The following is a 17607-nucleotide window of genomic DNA, read 5'->3' as shown; positions in this document are numbered from 1 at the left end:
AAGATTAATGAGGTGGGTGGACCTGAACTGGAGGCCTCACCCCACCCACCTATCACTCCTGCTCCGCCCCACAGATTGTTAAGTTTTCAAATGTAAGCCGTGCCCAGGTTCCTACAACAGCAGGTGGCATTCTGACATCAGCAGAGGCTGATGTTCCTTCAGGTACGGAGGAAACTCTAGACCAGACACCTGAAAAGAATTCAGAGCCCAACCAATGCCATGAGCAGCGAAGACTTCGTGGAGCTGAAGAGTAGGACGGCCGCCAGAGCGGAGGGCTACAGCAACACTGGCTTCCAGGTGAGCGGAAGTTTTATCTTGTGTTTGAGACCAAGTAAATGGACACAGTGCTCATTTCTCGCAACCTTGGCAAATTCCCAGACAAAACCAGTGGGGTTCTTGGAACGCAATAAGAGTTTTTCATGACACTCTTTAAACCTATGATTTTTTCCTTTTGGGCTGACAAACCTGAAAAGTCTCTTTTAGTACAACTTGTTTTGATCCCTAACTTGCCCTGTCACTTAGAAACAAGATTGTCTTCTCAGGCTTTTGTTTCAGGTTCACAAGCCCTGCCAATATTTTCCAAAGAGCTGGTAAGAAGGAAAGAATGGAGAGACTCCAGATCCTGGATGTAGGGAGCACTTCAGGCTTTCTTTCTCTTACACCACCTCCCAAAGCACCTGTCAGATGGGAGCCTGGGTGCCCGCCCCAGTGCAGCTGGGTTATGCAAACCAGTCTCATGTCATCAACCAAAACTCACTGAGTGATTAATGCTGCTTAACTTGGAACTGGGTGCTGCAGAGGCCTAGAAAGAGTCCTGTCACAGGGAAACACCAGCCTGTTCTGACTGGCTCTGGGATGAGAGTTTTTCAGGGATGTCCCTAGCTGTGCTTCCTTTCCTAAGCTGACTTGGCAGCCCAAACAAACAGGTGTCAGCAATCTGTTGGGATTCAGAATCACCAAAAAGGCAAAACAAACTTTTAGGCACTAACAAAGGAGGGAACAAGGAAGGTAAGAGAGCTTTGGCACAAGTCCTAAATCTTTTACCCACATGTGACTGTAACTTCCTTGAGCTTCAGTTCAGTTGTCTACACAGTGGTCACACTGAACTTCATCTCATAGATCATAAGTGTAAGGGAGGAAAAGTCTTTTCCTCTACCCTCTTAGATTCAGCACCTGAGATCTGCAAATTAAACTGAGAAATGGCAGATTAACCAGAGAAAGCTATACAAATTTTATTAATATTCTTCATTTTATATTCATGCAGCTTCACAGAAAATAAATGAAAAATTCAAAGAAACATTAAGACTCAGGGTCTTATGTACCATTTTAACAAAGGACAAAAAATTGTGGAGCAGTGATTAGACCAAAAAAAGAGAGGTTAAGCTCTTAGGGCCAAGAAATTATGGGAAAGTGATGAGGAAAGACATGGGGGCAGCTAATGGGAGATAAGGTTTGGCAGTGAGGTTTATGCAATCTTAGCACCATCTCTGTTTCCAGTGACAAGTGTTGTTCTCCTCTGCCTGTTATGGGACACCTACACAAGGGAAGGTTCGTCCCTGCTCTAGACAGAGAGAGGAAAAATGAAGAGCTCTTTCTGTGTTTGTTTTTTCTCAGTTGCCTTCAGCTCAAGATAATTCTCATGCCAAAGTGGTAGATTTGGGGGCAGCATGTCCTGATTCCCCTCATAAGGGTTAAATGAGAAAAAAAGCATAAAGCAGAGGGCCTTTTATGGCTCAAAAGAATAGAAGGGCTAGAATGGAATAGAGTCAAAGTGAGTATGACAGCAAGACAAAGATGTCTGCAAGGGAGGCGGGTCCATGTCACCAGCAACTGGTAGCCCAGTCAGTGAGGAGGACACACATCCACCAAAGATAGTCCTCTTTTCTCTCCCTCATTCTCTTCCATGAAAAGAAAAGGAAAAGAAAGGAAAGGAAAGGAAAGGGAAAAGAAAAGAAAAGAAAAGAAAAGAAAAGAAAAGAGAAGAGAAGAGAAGAGAAGAGAAGAGAAGAAAAGAAAAGAAAAGAAAAGAAAAGAAAAGAAAAGAAGAGAAAAGAAGAGAAAAGAAGAGAAAAGGAAAGATAAAAGTACCTCTAGGTCTCAGGGTGCAGAACACGGCATCTCAAACCCAGCAGAATACCACATACCACCACCAACGAGCAGAAACAAGGTTATTTCTTCCAATGCCTGCTGCTTGACAAGAATTTCCAGAGATACATATTTACTCAGCAAAACCATTAACTGCCCCCTAGATAAGACCACTGCTGGAAAGGGATACCAATTCAAGAAGGAATAATACACTATTCTTGCCCTCCAGGAACAAGGCAGGCAGAAACCAATAAGCAATTACGTGTGATGTAAAACAAAAACAAAAAACAATGCTGGAAGTTGGCACCAAGTACATTATAAATAAATAAGCAGGTGGAGCCGGGTTGACTGGGGAGTCTCTGAGGTGGGCAGGGATTTCCTGGTTGAACAGGGAGGGGTGTCAGCAGAGCACTGCAAGCAAAGAGAACTGTCTGCACAGGCCCAGGGGCCTGAAAGAATATGTATGCTGGGGATAGAGGAGATGAGGAGCAGGGGCTCCAGGAAAGGTACAGGGGACAGGCTGGCCCCAGATCACGGGGCCTCCAAATGGCTAAGGCATCAGGAAAGAATAGAATAGAATTCACACTATCAAGGGGTGCCTGGGTGGTTCAGTCGGTTAAGCATCGGGCTCTTGATCTCAGCTCAGGTCTTGATCTCAGGGTCGTGAGTTGAAGCCCAAGACGGGCATGGGGCCCAACACGGAACCTACTTAAAAAAAATAATAAAAGAATTTACACTATCAAATTATTGATACCCCCATTGAAGGTGGACAAAATGGAAAGAGATTTATGTGTGGTTGGGACGACATTTAGGAGGTTGGTATGATAATCAGATTGTAGCTTAGAGGTGGTAACAACCAGCACTGGACAGAAGTACCAATACTCGTAGGAGGCCCCCTTGGCCATGCAATTAGCATTGAGTCAGGGTGAGTTAAGAGCTGCTCTGGCAATGAATGTTTCCATTTTCTCCTCTCTAAAGTAGGATAATAATACCATATCCTGGTGTTGAGAGAATTAAGTGAGTTAATACATTTTTTTTTAAGTATGTAATATATGTTTTAAAAAACTACTGTTCGTTCAGGCTGCTATGACAAAATACCACAGACTGAGTGGCTTATAAACAGAAATTTGTTTCTTATTATTCTGAAGCCTGGAAATCCAAGATTGTGACACCAGCAGAACAGTGTCTGGCAAGGGCACACTTCCTCATGGACAGCCATCTTCTTGCTGGGTCCTCACATGGCAGAAGGTGCAAGGGAGATCTTTGGAGTCTCTTTTATAAGGGCACTGATCCCATTCATGAGGGCTCTGCCCTCATGACCTAATCACCTCAAAGGCCCCACCACCTAATACTGTCACATTGTGCATTAGATTTTCCAAACAGGAATTTGGCAGGGGGTGGGAGGGTAGGTAAGGGGACACATTCAGACCATAGCAAGTGCCTAGCATGCCGTGTGAACATAAATAATAGTATGTCTCAGTGCTGGGGCAGATTAAAGAGAGTCAACATTTCTAGCCTGAGATTTCAACTTAGAAGTGATTTTCTTTATGTAGACTGGAAAGACAGAAATAGGGCTGGAGCAAGGAAGACCATGAGTTCATTTTGAGGTTGTTGGTTGAAATTAGGGTGATTTCATACCCTTAGAAGAAAATGGAGAGGAGGCAGGAAGCTCTAGGGATAAAGGCACCTGGAGTCCCCTGGAGGGAACATCATGCATTTGGGGGCTGATCACACAACAGTGAGCCAGTGGCATGGATGACACCAGGAGGAAGGAAACCCAGGAAGCCCCGGTACTTCAGGAACTGGAAAGTTAGAGCAGTCAGAGGTTGGAGCAGAGAGGCCACAAGGAGGGAAAGGGGAGAAGCACCAGGAGAGGGAAGGGTCTGGGGAAGCCAAGGGAAAAGAGAACTACAAGGTTAACAGCAAAGACAGTTCATGTGATTTTTCAACCAGGAGGTCACTGGTGACCAGGGGTGGGATGGGGGGCAGTTTGTGTGATGAGTGGGAGCTGGGAAACTGGGGAAAATGAAGTCAGAGAGGAAGTTCCCCTGGTGGAGAGAAGAGCAGGGAAGAGAGGCTCAGAAGAGGCAAGATTGGGGCTGCAGGCAGGGGGCTTTTTTATTTTTTAAAAATTCATTGTGAAATATAACATGCAGAAAAACACACAAAGCCAACTAGACAGCTTATTATAAAGTGCCATCCAGATCAAGAAATAGGACATTGGCATCCCTCAGCTCTGACACACCAATCCTGCACATCTGTCACAACTGCCCCTGCCCACAGGGGTGACAATGACCCCAACCTTATGGTAATTACTACCCTGCTTTGCTTTATACCTTAACGTATAGTTACGAATCCCCAAGCACTGTTTTTGCCTATTTTTGAACTTTATATAAATAGAAAGTTACAGGAAAATTCTTTGCTTATTTTAAAACATTTATATAGAACTAGGCAAGACAAATCATTTTGTACCTGACTTCTTTTGCTCAGTTTTGTATTGTTGAGACTCAGCCATACTGTTGCATGTAAGTGGAGTTCATCCAATTTCACTGATATACGGTGTTCTCCATAAACATTACACAATTTATCTGTTTTCCTGTAGGTGGACATTTGTGCCATTATCCTTGGAGCTTTTAGGAGCTTCTAGAAACAAATGCAACTATGAATACCCTTAGACATGTCTCCTGGCGCATATGTAACAAATTTATTTGGGGTTACATTTAGGAGTGGAATTGCTAGGTCATGGAGAATACATATATATTTTCAACTTTAGTAATAATGCCAGACTGGTTTCTTAAGTGGTTTTACTAATTTATATTTCCATCCACAGAGTGTAAGTGCCTATTACTCCATAGCCTCACCAATAGTTATCTGGCTTCTTAATTTCAGTGATTCTGGTAGATGTGTAGTGAGTAGTGTAACACTGAGATTTCATTTTAATTTTCCTATGTTATTGGCCACTAGATGCCAACTTTGTGAAATGCTTGTTCATGTCTCTTGCCCGTTTTCTCTACTGGATTCTGTCTTTTTCCTACTGATTTGAAAGAGTTCTTTAAATGTTCTGAATATAAGCCCTTTTCCAATTATATGGTTTACAAATGCCTTCAACCACTGAAACTGTCTTTCACTCTTTAATATTTAGATGCACAAAAGCTAATTATTTGGGGTCCATTTATCAGGTGTTTCTGTTTTATATATCCTGTTTAAGACATCTTTTTCTACTCTGCAAGATCATAAGGATACCCTCCCATATTTTCCAAAAGCTTGTTATTTTCCTTCTACATTGAGGACTCTACTCTCCCTGAAGTTAGTTTTTATGTATAGTGTGAGGCAGGCATCAAGTTTTTGTTTTTGGGGGTGCCTAGCTGGCTCACTCAGTAGTGCATGTGACTCTTGATCTTGGAGTTATGAGTTCAAGCCCCACACTGGGTATAGAGATTACTTAAAAAAATAAAATCTTTAAAAGCAAAAAAAAGTTTGTTTTCTCTACATGGGTATCCAATTATTTCAGTGTTGCTTTAAAAAATATACATTTTCCCCACTTGACAAATACCACATTTATCAAGTGTCCATATTTAGTGTAAGTCTTTTTAGAATAGGACAACCAAAAGATTTTTGCAAAGTCAAAGGAAGGAGAAGGATCCAGAGAAGAGGAAAAGAGGAAAGCAAGAGAGTCCAAATAAAGCTCAGAATTTCTAAGGGTGAAAATTCAGGCAATTTTTGAAAGAATACTTTTACTAAATGATGTTTCTTAGAATCCCAAATGAAGTTTCCTTCTGCCTATGAGTATCGATTGTACCACATGTGGCCCTCAGAGCCACAGAACCCATGCTCACTCTTAAGCCAGCTGGGTGTGGACCCACTTACAAAATTTCAAGACAGAACTCGATGGGAAATACGTCTCCACTCTGCACACACACACAGAGAAAAGCTGACCTATTCCAGGAAATGTCTGGTGAGTCAGTGGGGTTTAAAGAGTTTGTTAAATGGAGGTCAAAATTTGGGAGGTCATTTAAGTCCAAGAATGTTTGGCCTAGATAATTTGAATAGAGAAATTCAAGGTTGGTGGTGATTATGCAAAGTAAAGAGGAAGAGCATTGTTTCTCTCTAATCCCCTGAGGGAGGTCAACGTGAATCACACCAGGTGGATGAGGGGTTTCCACTAATTCAGGACAAGTTTGGCTACAACTATCTAGATGTGTTTCTTCCACAGGTGAGTTGAAACACAGAAAACACATGACAATAATTGTCTTTGTGAAGAAGGTTAAAAAAAAATTTTCTCCTCTATCCTCAAATCAGGTCATACCTAGACTTATTTCTAACAGCCTAGATGACTAAGAACTCAAGGCACTTCCATGACATCTTAGAGGGGAAAGATTTAGGGATTTCGTTTCTTCCACAGTCCCTGAATTTATTATTTCTCATGGTGTCTTAACTTAAAATGAAGGTGGTGGCACCAACTGACCCATCTCATCTAGACATTGTTGATGTTGATGAGAAGCTGGCCCTGGATGCTAGCTGAACTGTCATGTGTCAAACTGAAAAAAAAATCAGAAGTGGGAGTATTTGGACTTTTATACAGAACAGATTATTGTGAGCAGGAGCCCCAAGTTTCTATCGTGCTACAGAAGTTTAGAACTGTGTCTTCAGATTGTAGATTTAGGCAGACGTAGTATATGATTTTCACTCAAAGCCGGGATCTAGATTTGGAGGCATCTAATTCTACTCCACACGTGGGCAAAGGTATTTGACCCAGAAGCCACTTACAGCCTTGGCGTGCCTAATTGTTTCTTCTTTTTCCTGGAAAGGAAAAAAAGTTAAAAAAGAAAGAAAGAAAGAAAAGAAAAAGATGACATGCATGCCTTGTGTCTTCTGGAAGTAAATAAAGACAAGTTTCTTAGGAAAACATTATGAGTCACACGGTGAGAGAGCCTCCTGTGGGTGTTCAGGAACAAAGTAGATGATTACCAGGAATGGTTCGGTTGAGAAACAGGGAAATGTAACTGAAGACTTCTCAATGTTCCTTTCAATCCCCTAGTTCTGTGATTTCAAGGCTTTGCTTGCTTTTCCTCCAAGAGCCAAAACCCATTGACATAAAGCATGACATTTATTGACTCAACGAAAATTTATTGACAGTGCGCCAGGCATTATGCAAAAAGCAGGAAATAGCTACCATTTGGTTAAAATTAGTTCACAATGGCAAATCAGCACAACACAGTTTATAAAAAGTGTTACTCATGACACAAGATGGTGGTCTCATCTAGACAGGGAGTTGGGGAATATTTCCCAAATATTCCCAGTGAACACTTCCAGGCTTTAATTCATTAATTCATTCAACGAATATATAGTGAGCACCAACTCAATGGGCGCTAGGCATAAGGAAAATAACCAGTAAGACACAAATAATTCCACAAGCTACCATATCAAAAATTACTTTTTTCCATATGGCACTATGTGGAGAAGTCAAGGCCCCAGATGAGAAGATATGCAACACATGTACAGGGAAACAGAAAAGTAGTAAAGAGAGACAGACAGGAATAGAGGCCAGTTCTGATTCACCTCAAGACTCTTCACTGATTTCAAAATCTTGGTCCCAAGAATCCGAAACCAATGATAAGTTTAGGTTTAAAACTGAATTTCTACTCTCTGCAGATTCGGGAACATTCTACAGTAAACTAGCCAGACAGATGATAAGGGGTTGTAAGCAAAGTAATGGTATAAACTCCTCCATGAAACATGGTCAGAAAATAGCCCATTAATGTGAGGCGAGGCTTTTTGCACCATAAGAAAGTGTCAGTCATAGTTAAACAGAAGCCAGGATAGGCATACCTGCTTCCCTGTGGATTCTCCAGCTGCCTTACTCCCTCCACCTGCTCAACTGTGGGAACATAACATAGTTCCAAACAGCACAATCTATAAAGTTGTGCAGCTGTGCCCCAGTGGGTCCTACTTGCCTCTCAGTGTCCCTCCCTTTGGATTATATCACTTCTTACAACATTTCTAGCTTTTAAAGTTTTTATTTTTCTATTTTCAAATTACTGTGTCCTAGTTTCTCATACACCTGAATCCGTTGCTTCAGAAAACATTTTGCAAGGAGGAAGCTGATTAGAGGGCACTGGCCTAACTTGTGCAGTAGGAGGATTTGAAATGTAAATTACTTAATTAAGGGCCAGACCCATGCAGATAGAGCAGGTGGGAGCAAAGGTCTTGTTACATGGTATGCTGGATCCAGCAAGGAAGGGAAAAAGAGACAAAGACACACACAAAGCCAACAGAGACATTTCCAGGAGGCAGCAAACATTAGGCTTCCTGTTGACCTAGATGGCTACTTCCTTGTTTCCCTGTAGAACATGAGGTCTTGAGGTCAGAGAAGAGGGAAGAAAGAAGTAAGAGTGGAAGCATTTTGAAAGCACACGTGGAAGAAGACGTGGTCTATCATGGTCCAAGAACTGACTGTACTGCATGTGACTTTGATCTTGGCTGAAGATAACAAGGGGCCCCTTCTTAAGGAGGAAGTGGAGAGGAAAGAGAGAGGTGAGCTTCTGAGAAAAGTCAGACTGGGAAGGGGTGGGGGTTAGCAGGGCACAGGTTAAAAGTCACATAGTGAATCATTATGAGGAAAGTAAAACAAATTCTTTGGGTGAAGAGTTGAGGCTTCAGAACCAGACTGCCATTAGGCAGTTACCTAACTTCTGCATCTACTTCCCCATTCAAAAATAGGTCCATAACACCCTGCATCAAAGGACTAAGGGGAGATTAGTGGAAAGCACTAGCACCTAGCAAATTGCTCAAGTATCAGCAACCATTAACCAAACCATTTAGTTGGGAATGCTATTTTGGTGCAGGGGCCAAACCAAAATTTGAAACCCATCTATGAAGGCCGCCTCTTTGTATAGTAGATACTGGGATCTACTGATGGATAACTATGGAAGACACCAACAGGCAACTCTGAATTGTTATAATGGCCGTCAAATGTAAACGTCAAGCCCCTTGGGTCCCTGCCATACTGAGAGACCTTGGCTCCCTCCCAGCATCTGTGTCTCTTCCAAAGGACTTTTATAAAGTTATTTTTCAAATACTTTGGTTCATTATGAGCCATATCTTACTTACTCAAATGCATCTCTTAAAAAAAATTTTATGGGCTCTATCCATGTATTTATAATTAATTTGTATTTATTTAGTCAGTGCTCTTTGGGAAAAGGTGCTTCATGACCAAGGTGATTTTAGGAGTCGCTAAGAAGCAATGTTTTTCCAAACGTAAGCAAATTCAAGTGTCCATGGTGCATGTATCCTCTTTCATGCCTCACTATTAACTATTGTGGCATGAAACAGCCTGGTAAGTCTGATAATGGTCTGATGAGACCAATACTTAGGAAGTGACCATGACTTCCCAAAATAACACAAGAATAAGGCAGGCCCGAGCAAATAAGACTTCATCCTGCAGGTGATTTAGGCTTTGGCATGAAATGCATTTTCATTAAAAAAAAAAAAATCTATAATAACCTTTGATCCCTTTAGGCAGACTGGCGATTTACCTATGAAAAACAAATCAGAGAAAGAAATGAGAATAAGAAGAATTTTAGTTTCAATTGACAGAGTCAAAGAGATTATATCTTTGTTTCTTTATTTTTTTTCTCAACTATAGGAAGATGTTTTGCTGTTAAGAGCATTTCTGTTTCCCTCATGCATCTTTGGAATTTCAGACACAGCCAAGTCCATTCTAATCAATCTGTAAAAGCATTATAAGGTGCAGGACTTGAACTTTTTAAGTCTTTATCATGATTATAAGAAAATAATTAATTGTGTTATTATTATGGTTGGCATCTTCTAAATTCCCTGAGAACAGAGACCAGCAACCAGCATAGGAACCATTGCCTAGTCCATAGTAGGTACACAAAAAATATTTGTTAGAGGAGTGAATGAGAATGCCTAAGACAGAGCCCCAAGGAACTATATGTAACATTAAGGGTTGAGTTGAAAGGCTGATATGGTACAGGAAATAGAGAAGAAGTCTGGGTGACAAGAGGAAACTAGCAATGTGTGATATCACAAGTTGGACAAGAGTATTTGAAGGAGGAAACAATCCCTTGTGGATGATGAAAACTGGATTTAAGCACATGAAAGCCATCAAAGACTTGGGCAAGGGTGATTTCCATGGAGTGGTAGGAATGGAATACATATTGGAATGAGTGGGAGACAAAATGTGGCAAGAAAATGGAACTAGTGCCTTTATCTGGGCTGCTATAACAAAATACCACAAGCTGGGAAGCTTATAAACAACAAACATTTATTTCTCACAGTTCTGAAGGCTAGAAGTCCAAGATCAAGGCACCAGCATGGGCCCATTCTAGTGAGGCCCCTCTTCCCAGTTCATAACCAATGCCTTCTCACAGTGTCCTCATATGGTAGAAGGGGTCAGGGATCTCTGTGAGACCTCATTTCTAAGGGCACGATTCCCATTCATGAAGGTTCCACCCTCATGACTTAAACACCATCTCCTAGCCCTGACAGGCATCATCTCCTAATACCATCATCTTTGGAGGTTAGAATTTCAACATGGTGAATTTTAGGGGCACACAAACATTGACCATAGCAGCCAGCAAGTGCAGATGGAAGACTGGTTTTTAGTGGAAGGAGAAAGGATGCTTACCTATGAATTGATAGAGATGCAAATACCAGAGAAGCAAGGGTTAAGTATGGCAGTGTGTGAGGAAGTGCAGAGCACTGTGCCTGGCCCAGTAAGGAAGGAGTCCAGGCATTGTTATATTATTGCTCTAAGAACAGCTTGTCCGGGCTGAAATCACACATTTACCAAACACAAATTATCAACACAAATATCACAGCTACAATAAGAGTGAAAGGCAACCAGGCAGGAGGTCAGTGGTGTCTTGGAATGTACAGTTCTATCTTTATATGACTTTTAGGTAGCTTCAGCTCTGGAAATACTGCATGTAAAAAAGAAATTAAAAATATACATAATGCATTTGTAGAAATTTAACTCCACTGTTGTGGTGATGACCTGGTTAGGATGGTGATGAGCACAGCACTCCATTACCAAGGCATGTTTCCCTCTTTATTAATTAGTAAGTAATCTGTTGGCGGGGGGTAGGGGGGCGGGGTGACATTTAAGGCTATGTGAATATCCAGGTCCCCAACACATTTCACCCAATGGTTTTTGCATCCATGGATGACCCTTTCCTGAATCAATTAGTACTAGGGAATTGCAAAATGGGAGTTTTCATTTCTTCAATATTCCTTCCCTGACATTCTTCTGAAAAGAATAGACTTATCTTTGATCATATTTCTCTATCTGGATTAACATTCCCTTTCTTTTATTACATATTTTATAATCAATTACCAACATTTTTTGCTTCTTGCAACATTATATAATGATTTTTAAACATATAGGAAAGTTGAAGTGATTTCATAGCAAACACCTATATATCCGCCAACTACAGTCCATAATTAATATTTTACCACACTTGCTTTCTCATGTATTTTTTCATCTACACTCTATCCCCCCATTAGTCCATCTTATTTTTTGACACATGTAAGTTGCAGACATTATTCATATTTTCCACTTTTTAGTGCTCAACTTGTCCTAAACTTGCCCAGTGATCGCAGAATGCTTTTTGATAAGGATTCAATTTATTTATTACATACAACCATTCTAGACAATGTATGAAGTAAACATTTGTAGTATATAAAATTGTGGCCGTGTTTTAGCATATTAATGCTTTTAACAGATGGCCAGAATTAGAAGTGGGGCCAAGCGTTGGCCTTCATGGTACCTGTATCTTACAGCCTTAAGTGGCTCCACCCAGTGGACATTTCATGCAGCAACTGCTAGTGTCTGGCCTACATGAACGTGTCTGGTCTGACACCAGAATTACATTGGAAGCTAATCTGCATTTCATCTTCTAAACATAACCCAAGACTCTAATGAATTCTGATAGAAAAACAACTACTTTTAGAAAAGCATATGACATCAGCCCCGGTTAAGCAGGATACTTAAACATCATTCATTTGCAGCTTATTTCAAAGCAAAGCTTATTTCAAGCCTTTATTCCTGGGTATTATTTGATTTCCCCCACTGGTAGATTTTCTGGACGATAATAGGGACAGACCCAGAAGTAAAACCAAGATATCCAAGTGCAAGTAAGAATAAAGGTCCATATTCTCCCAGATGTACTTATGGTTGCTTCATAACTAAGAGATCCACAAGGTGGAAGATGAGTGGGGATGCCTTCTCCGTGGTCCTGACAGAGAAGAATATGCTCCATCACACAGACCAAGAGGAGGTAGAACCGCTTGTTTGAAATGAATGCGAAAGGTGCAAAAGAACCGTCACTACATTGAGTTAATATATACAAGTAGAAAAAAAAAGAATTGATATCTGTTTCAAATATCTCCAAATATAATTTACATCCATGGCATTGCAATTAAGGCAGTCATTCACACTTGCCACAGGACCTTGTTGGGTTTTTTTTCTTGTTTTTTAAAGTGTTGAAAAAGATGTTTATACACTATCACAAATTAATTTTAATACTTTAATAACTAGGTTTCAATAAAATTATTTCCTTTTTAATATTATATTTAATTAATATAATAAAGGAGTTCACAGGCTCCATCAACTGTCCTGCTTTGGGACACTTCTGAGAAGCTGCATGTAGCTTCAATCACAGTGGCAGAATTCAACCAGAGCCACAGGGAGGTCAGAAATGTACCTCTATTCTGTGAAATCTCAGGCCCAGCTAAAATTCAGAGCCCTATATCTAAAGGAAATAGAGAAAGATAGATATCAGGGACACCTAGCAGTCTTGGCCACAATATATTTTCTATTGGAGTTATATAATTCAATAGATGCTAATCAGATTCATATTATTTATTGTCATCTTGGTCTTCCTTATTCTTACTTTTGCCCATTTGATCTGTCATAGACTGAAAGAGTTCTATCAACCTCTTTCGAAATGTGTTTCTAGATATTTCTTCCTCGATTCCCTTTACATTAATCTACACCATTTGTACACAGATAGCCAGGCTTCTCAGAGCATTAGATTGTACTCTGACCATTGTTTCTTTTGGAACACCTGAATTGCTTTTTTTAATCCTGTATACAGCCTTGGTCAATTACGATCCTGACCACTCCACGTTTTATCTTTCTGAGTCCCTGAGTCATTTCCAGGACAGAATCTCCTCAGTTTATGATGGGATTATGTCCCAATAAATCCATCATAAATTGAAAATATTGTATGTCATGAACACATTTAATACACCTCATCCACCAAACATAGCTTAGCCTACCTTAAATGTGCTCGGAATCCTTATGTTAGCCCAGAGTTGGGCAAAATCATCTAATACGAAGGCTATTTTATAACAAAGTGTTGAATATCTCCTGTAATGCATTGAATACTGTGAAGTGAGAAACAGTGGTTGAATGGACACAGAATTGATTGTGGACGCTAGTGATCTCATGGCTGACTAGACAATGCCCAGCATCACGTGTGAGGATCATACTGCATATTGCTAGCCCCAGAGGAGGTCAAAATTTAAAGTTCAACGTACAGTTTGTACTGTAGTAAATGCATGTCTCTTACGCACCATCATAAAACTCAAAGACATCAGAAGGTGTCTGTGTGTGGTTACGTGTCCTTATTACCCCCTCTGACTCCATCGAATCCATTGATCTGCCAGATGGGTGTATTTGTTCTTAGCTCCTCTCATCATATTTTATGTTGTGCTTTGTAAAAATCTTTTCACATATGGTTTGCATATTCTTTATTTTTGTTCGTTTTCTTCTGAAGATGTATTTTTTTGTTGTTATCTTAACGGTTCCTTTTATAATGAGCTTAAGATTATAAGTAATCACAAAATTAGTATATTTTTCTAATTTCTGGGTTTTTTTTTTCCTTCTCTTCCACCACTTGATTTTAGCGGAATATATATATTTTAGCATTTACCTTTCCAAAACACTGCTGCTTATAATGTCGTTCAGCTCTCAGAAATTAAAAGATAAGAAGATTGGCCTGTTCACCCTATCTTCTACCTTTTCTTTTATTTTCTTTCTTCAGCTAAGTGTTCTGAGTATCTTTTCTACACTGTGAGGGGTTAAAATGTCTATAATTTCTTCTGGAATCTTAATCCCTGGATTAAGGTTTTAATTCATTAAATAGATTCACAACATACTGTCACTCCTTTTGCCATAATTTTTCATTAATCTTTTGTTTGGCTGAAGTTTCTCCCCTAGACGTTTCTCTAAGAAAACCGTGGAAGCCATTTCTAGGAGTACTTGCAGGCTTAAATTTATTTTTATAAATCTGATCATTCTAAACCTTCCCCTAATTTTTCTCATTTGGGTACAGAGCCCTGCTTTTCCCTACTTTCCTGTACTCAGGGGTTTCACTAGCTCCTGGCTCACAAAGATCACAAAGGGAGAATGTTATCAATGTTCTGTGGTCCTGCTTCCTTGCACCCAATTCAAAGCTCCCTTCAGATCATTCAGAAGTGACAGAGAATTATGCCAGGGAAATGTGATGATGAACTACAGGCTGAGCAGGCATTTCCCCTCTCGCCGTACTGCTGCTCCTTAATCCAGTCCATAAACCCACACAGGCTGGTGAGAAAAACAGGAACATCTCAGGAAGGAATGGTCTAGCTGTGCCCATGAACTACATTAAGGATTCTGTAAACCAGAGACTTGAGGCACAAGGCTACCTGAGCCAAAAGGGTCAAATGCCATACAATAAGTAAAGATCAAAGACTTCTGGAATACCACCTTTGAAAATGCCATCATTCCAAGGCAAAGCCCATGCAATTTAGAGGGAACATTATAGAGTAAATGGCCTTAAAATATTTGACATGAAGTAAAACATAAATAAATAAAGGGGAAGCTATATTCCCAAACAATGAGAAGAGATTAGATTCATGCAACAGATGTTGACTTTTATATGCCGAATTTCAACCATCGAGAGCAAAGTGGCTATAAATGCCCCAGAGAAGCAAGTAGGTAGCAAACTCAACAGTAAAACTAATATAAAAGTCAATTGACAAAAGTCAATTGCTATATATGGCACTAGGTAGGTAATGAATGTTACACTCCTATATGGTGATGAATATGGCTTCAAGACATTAAGCTTGGAGTTGAACCCGGAAATGGCGATGGAACCCAAGCCTTTATCACAATGCAGCACCAATTAGTATAGATAATTTGTCAATATTCCTGAAAGCAGTCGTCTCCAGGTTTTTGGTGAGCCGCTTCCTATGATCTATTTATATTGCATTTTGGAATTTTAAGTTACTATTTGAAACACTTGCTCCAGCTACTCCCATTCCATGTTCATAGAAATGGAGACAGAAAAGTTAAATCAGTCACTTGAAACTCAAAAAAAAAAATTGGAGGTGTATTTCTGGTACCTTCATTCAGGCATCTCAGGCATAGAATATTAGAACATACAGTAACCTTCTTGGAGAAGTAGAGAAAGCAGTCCCATACCATTTTGTCTCTACTTAGTTGTAGAGACACAATTATAGCTTCACTGTAATAAGCCTGTAGGAATATCTTTCCACTGAAAAACAGTCACCAAGCACTTCTGTGCTGCCATTGTGTTATATACATGGTATTCAGCAGAGAACAGGGGACAGAGAATCCGGCTTCTCAGCTTAAAGTCCAATGGGTATAATATAGATTTTTACATATTTACACAGTTCCAAGTTTTCCAAATGACATCCATAGCAATATTTTAAGGCATCACTCCTCAGAAAGTATCACATTGACTGTTTCTTAGGAAGATTGCTTTAAAGATGTACAGAGATGGGGAGATAGGTAGGATGGATGGATAGATGATAGGTAGATAGAGATAGATAGATAGGTAGATAGGCACACGCACATACACACATAACAAAATAAGCAAATCTGATCACCAACCTAAGTCTGTTCTGATAGTATAAAGCCTTCCAACCAAGGTATTTTAGCAAACACTTTACAAAACTTGCTGTGAAGTGTCAAGCTCTAGAAACAGTTAAGGCTCTTCATAGTGGGGTGCCTGGGTGGCTCAGTAGGTTAAGCATCCAACTCTTGATTTCAGCTCAGATCATGATCTCACAGAGCCCTGAGTCGGGCTCTGTGCTGACAAGTGCTTGTGATTCTCTTTCTCTCTCTCTGCACCCCAACTCAAAATAAATAAATAAACTTAAAAAAAAAAAAATCTCTTCCTAATGACTCCTCAGGGTCCTTATCAACATCATATTTGCCTGATGAGCCATTCCCATCTGTCATTAACCAACATGATGTATGTCCCACCAGAACTCAGGTTGAAAGTCTCTCCAGGGATGAAGGTGTCTGTTCTTGTCCCAGGCTCAAGCCCATCAGTGTCCCCCTCAGCAAGACCAACCATACCGTCAGAGCACACCAGGCCAGAGTAGTTTCTGGAAAGAAGGTTGAAGAAAGTCTCCCCTGGCAGAGTGGTGTTCAGTCTGCAGCAGAGAAACCCCCCGCACAAAAACTGAGAAATGGAAGCCACATTGTGCAATCAGGGCCACAGTGGGAGGGAGAGACCAAGTAAGCGAAGCAGACATGGTTGCAAGAGAAAGCGTCAGACTAATCACGGAGACAGACATGTCCACAAATGCAGAAGTGCCCACTTGTGTATTTAAAGAATAGCATCTACTTAAAACCAGTCTATAGGGTGAGAGGCCCACTATCCTGGGTTGGGAAATGACCACCAAAGCCTAAATATAGTTTAAAAGTGGCCACGAGCATTTCAGGAAACTTTCAGCACCTCTGTCAAGTCTACCTGGTCTTTTCTTTTCTTCTCTTTTCTTTTCTTTTGTCTTCTTTTTTTTTTTTTTTTGAGTATGCACAATGTTACACAATGATACACAATGTTACATAAGTTTCAGGTATACAACATAGTGATTCTACAAGTTTCTATATTATGCTATGCTCACAAGTGTAACTACCATCTGTCACCATTCAATACTATTATACTACCATTGACTGTATGCTGTACCTTTTATGCACATGACTTATTCATTCCATAACTGGAAGCCTGCGTCTCCCATTCCTCTTCACCCATTTTGCCCAACCCCCCACTCCGCTCCCCTCTGGCAACCATCGGTTTGTTCTCTGTATTTATGGGTTTGATTCTGCTTTTTGTTTATTTACTTATTCACTTGTTTTGTTTTTTAGAGTCCACATATAAGTGAAATCATACAGTTTCTCTTTCTCTGTCTGGCTTATCTCACTTAGCATACTACCCTGTAGGTCCATTCATGTTGTCCCAAATGGCATAATCTCATCCTTTTTATAGCTGCATAATATTCTGTTGGCTATAGATATAGATGACGTCTTCCTTATCCATTTGCCTATCGATGGACACTTAGATTGCTTCCATGTCTTGACTATTGTAAATAATGCTGCAATAAACATAAGGGTGCATATATCTTTTTGAGTTAGTGTTTTTGTTTTCTTCAGATAAATATCCAGAAGTGGAATTGCTAGATCTTTTTATCTTCATGAGGTCC

At 40.2% G+C, this 17607-nt stretch overlaps 1 protein-coding gene and 1 long non-coding RNA gene across 3 annotated transcripts in view; one reads left to right on the top strand and one right to left on the bottom strand.

Moving 5' to 3' along the window:
* Positions 1-17607, bottom strand: part of LOC109251642 (uncharacterized) — a 142752-nt gene that overhangs the window by 8470 nt on the left and 116675 nt on the right. The gene's annotated exons all lie outside the window — the stretch shown is intronic.
* The window catches only part of SLC28A3 (solute carrier family 28 member 3), a 56843-nt gene continuing 39312 nt past the window's right edge, over positions 77-17607 (top strand). The window contains exon 1 of one of the 2 annotated variants that reach the window (XR_002073657.2): positions 77-297. Coding sequence is in view for 1 of the 2 variants with exons in the window: in XM_019423525.2 (XP_019279070.2) it covers positions 220-297 (78 nt within the window). In the remaining variant the exon portion in view is untranslated. The remainder of the gene's footprint in view (positions 298-17607) is intronic. The other variant, XM_019423525.2, reaches the window with a different exon arrangement.

The sequence above is a fragment of the Panthera pardus genome, unplaced genomic scaffold (genome assembly GCF_024362965.1).
Source record: "Panthera pardus isolate Hobbes unplaced genomic scaffold, ASM2436296v1 HiC_scaffold_20, whole genome shotgun sequence".
NCBI lineage: Eukaryota > Metazoa > Chordata > Mammalia > Carnivora > Felidae > Panthera > Panthera pardus.
Note: the sequence above shows the minus strand (reverse complement) of the source record. Positions and strands in the feature narration are given on the sequence as shown.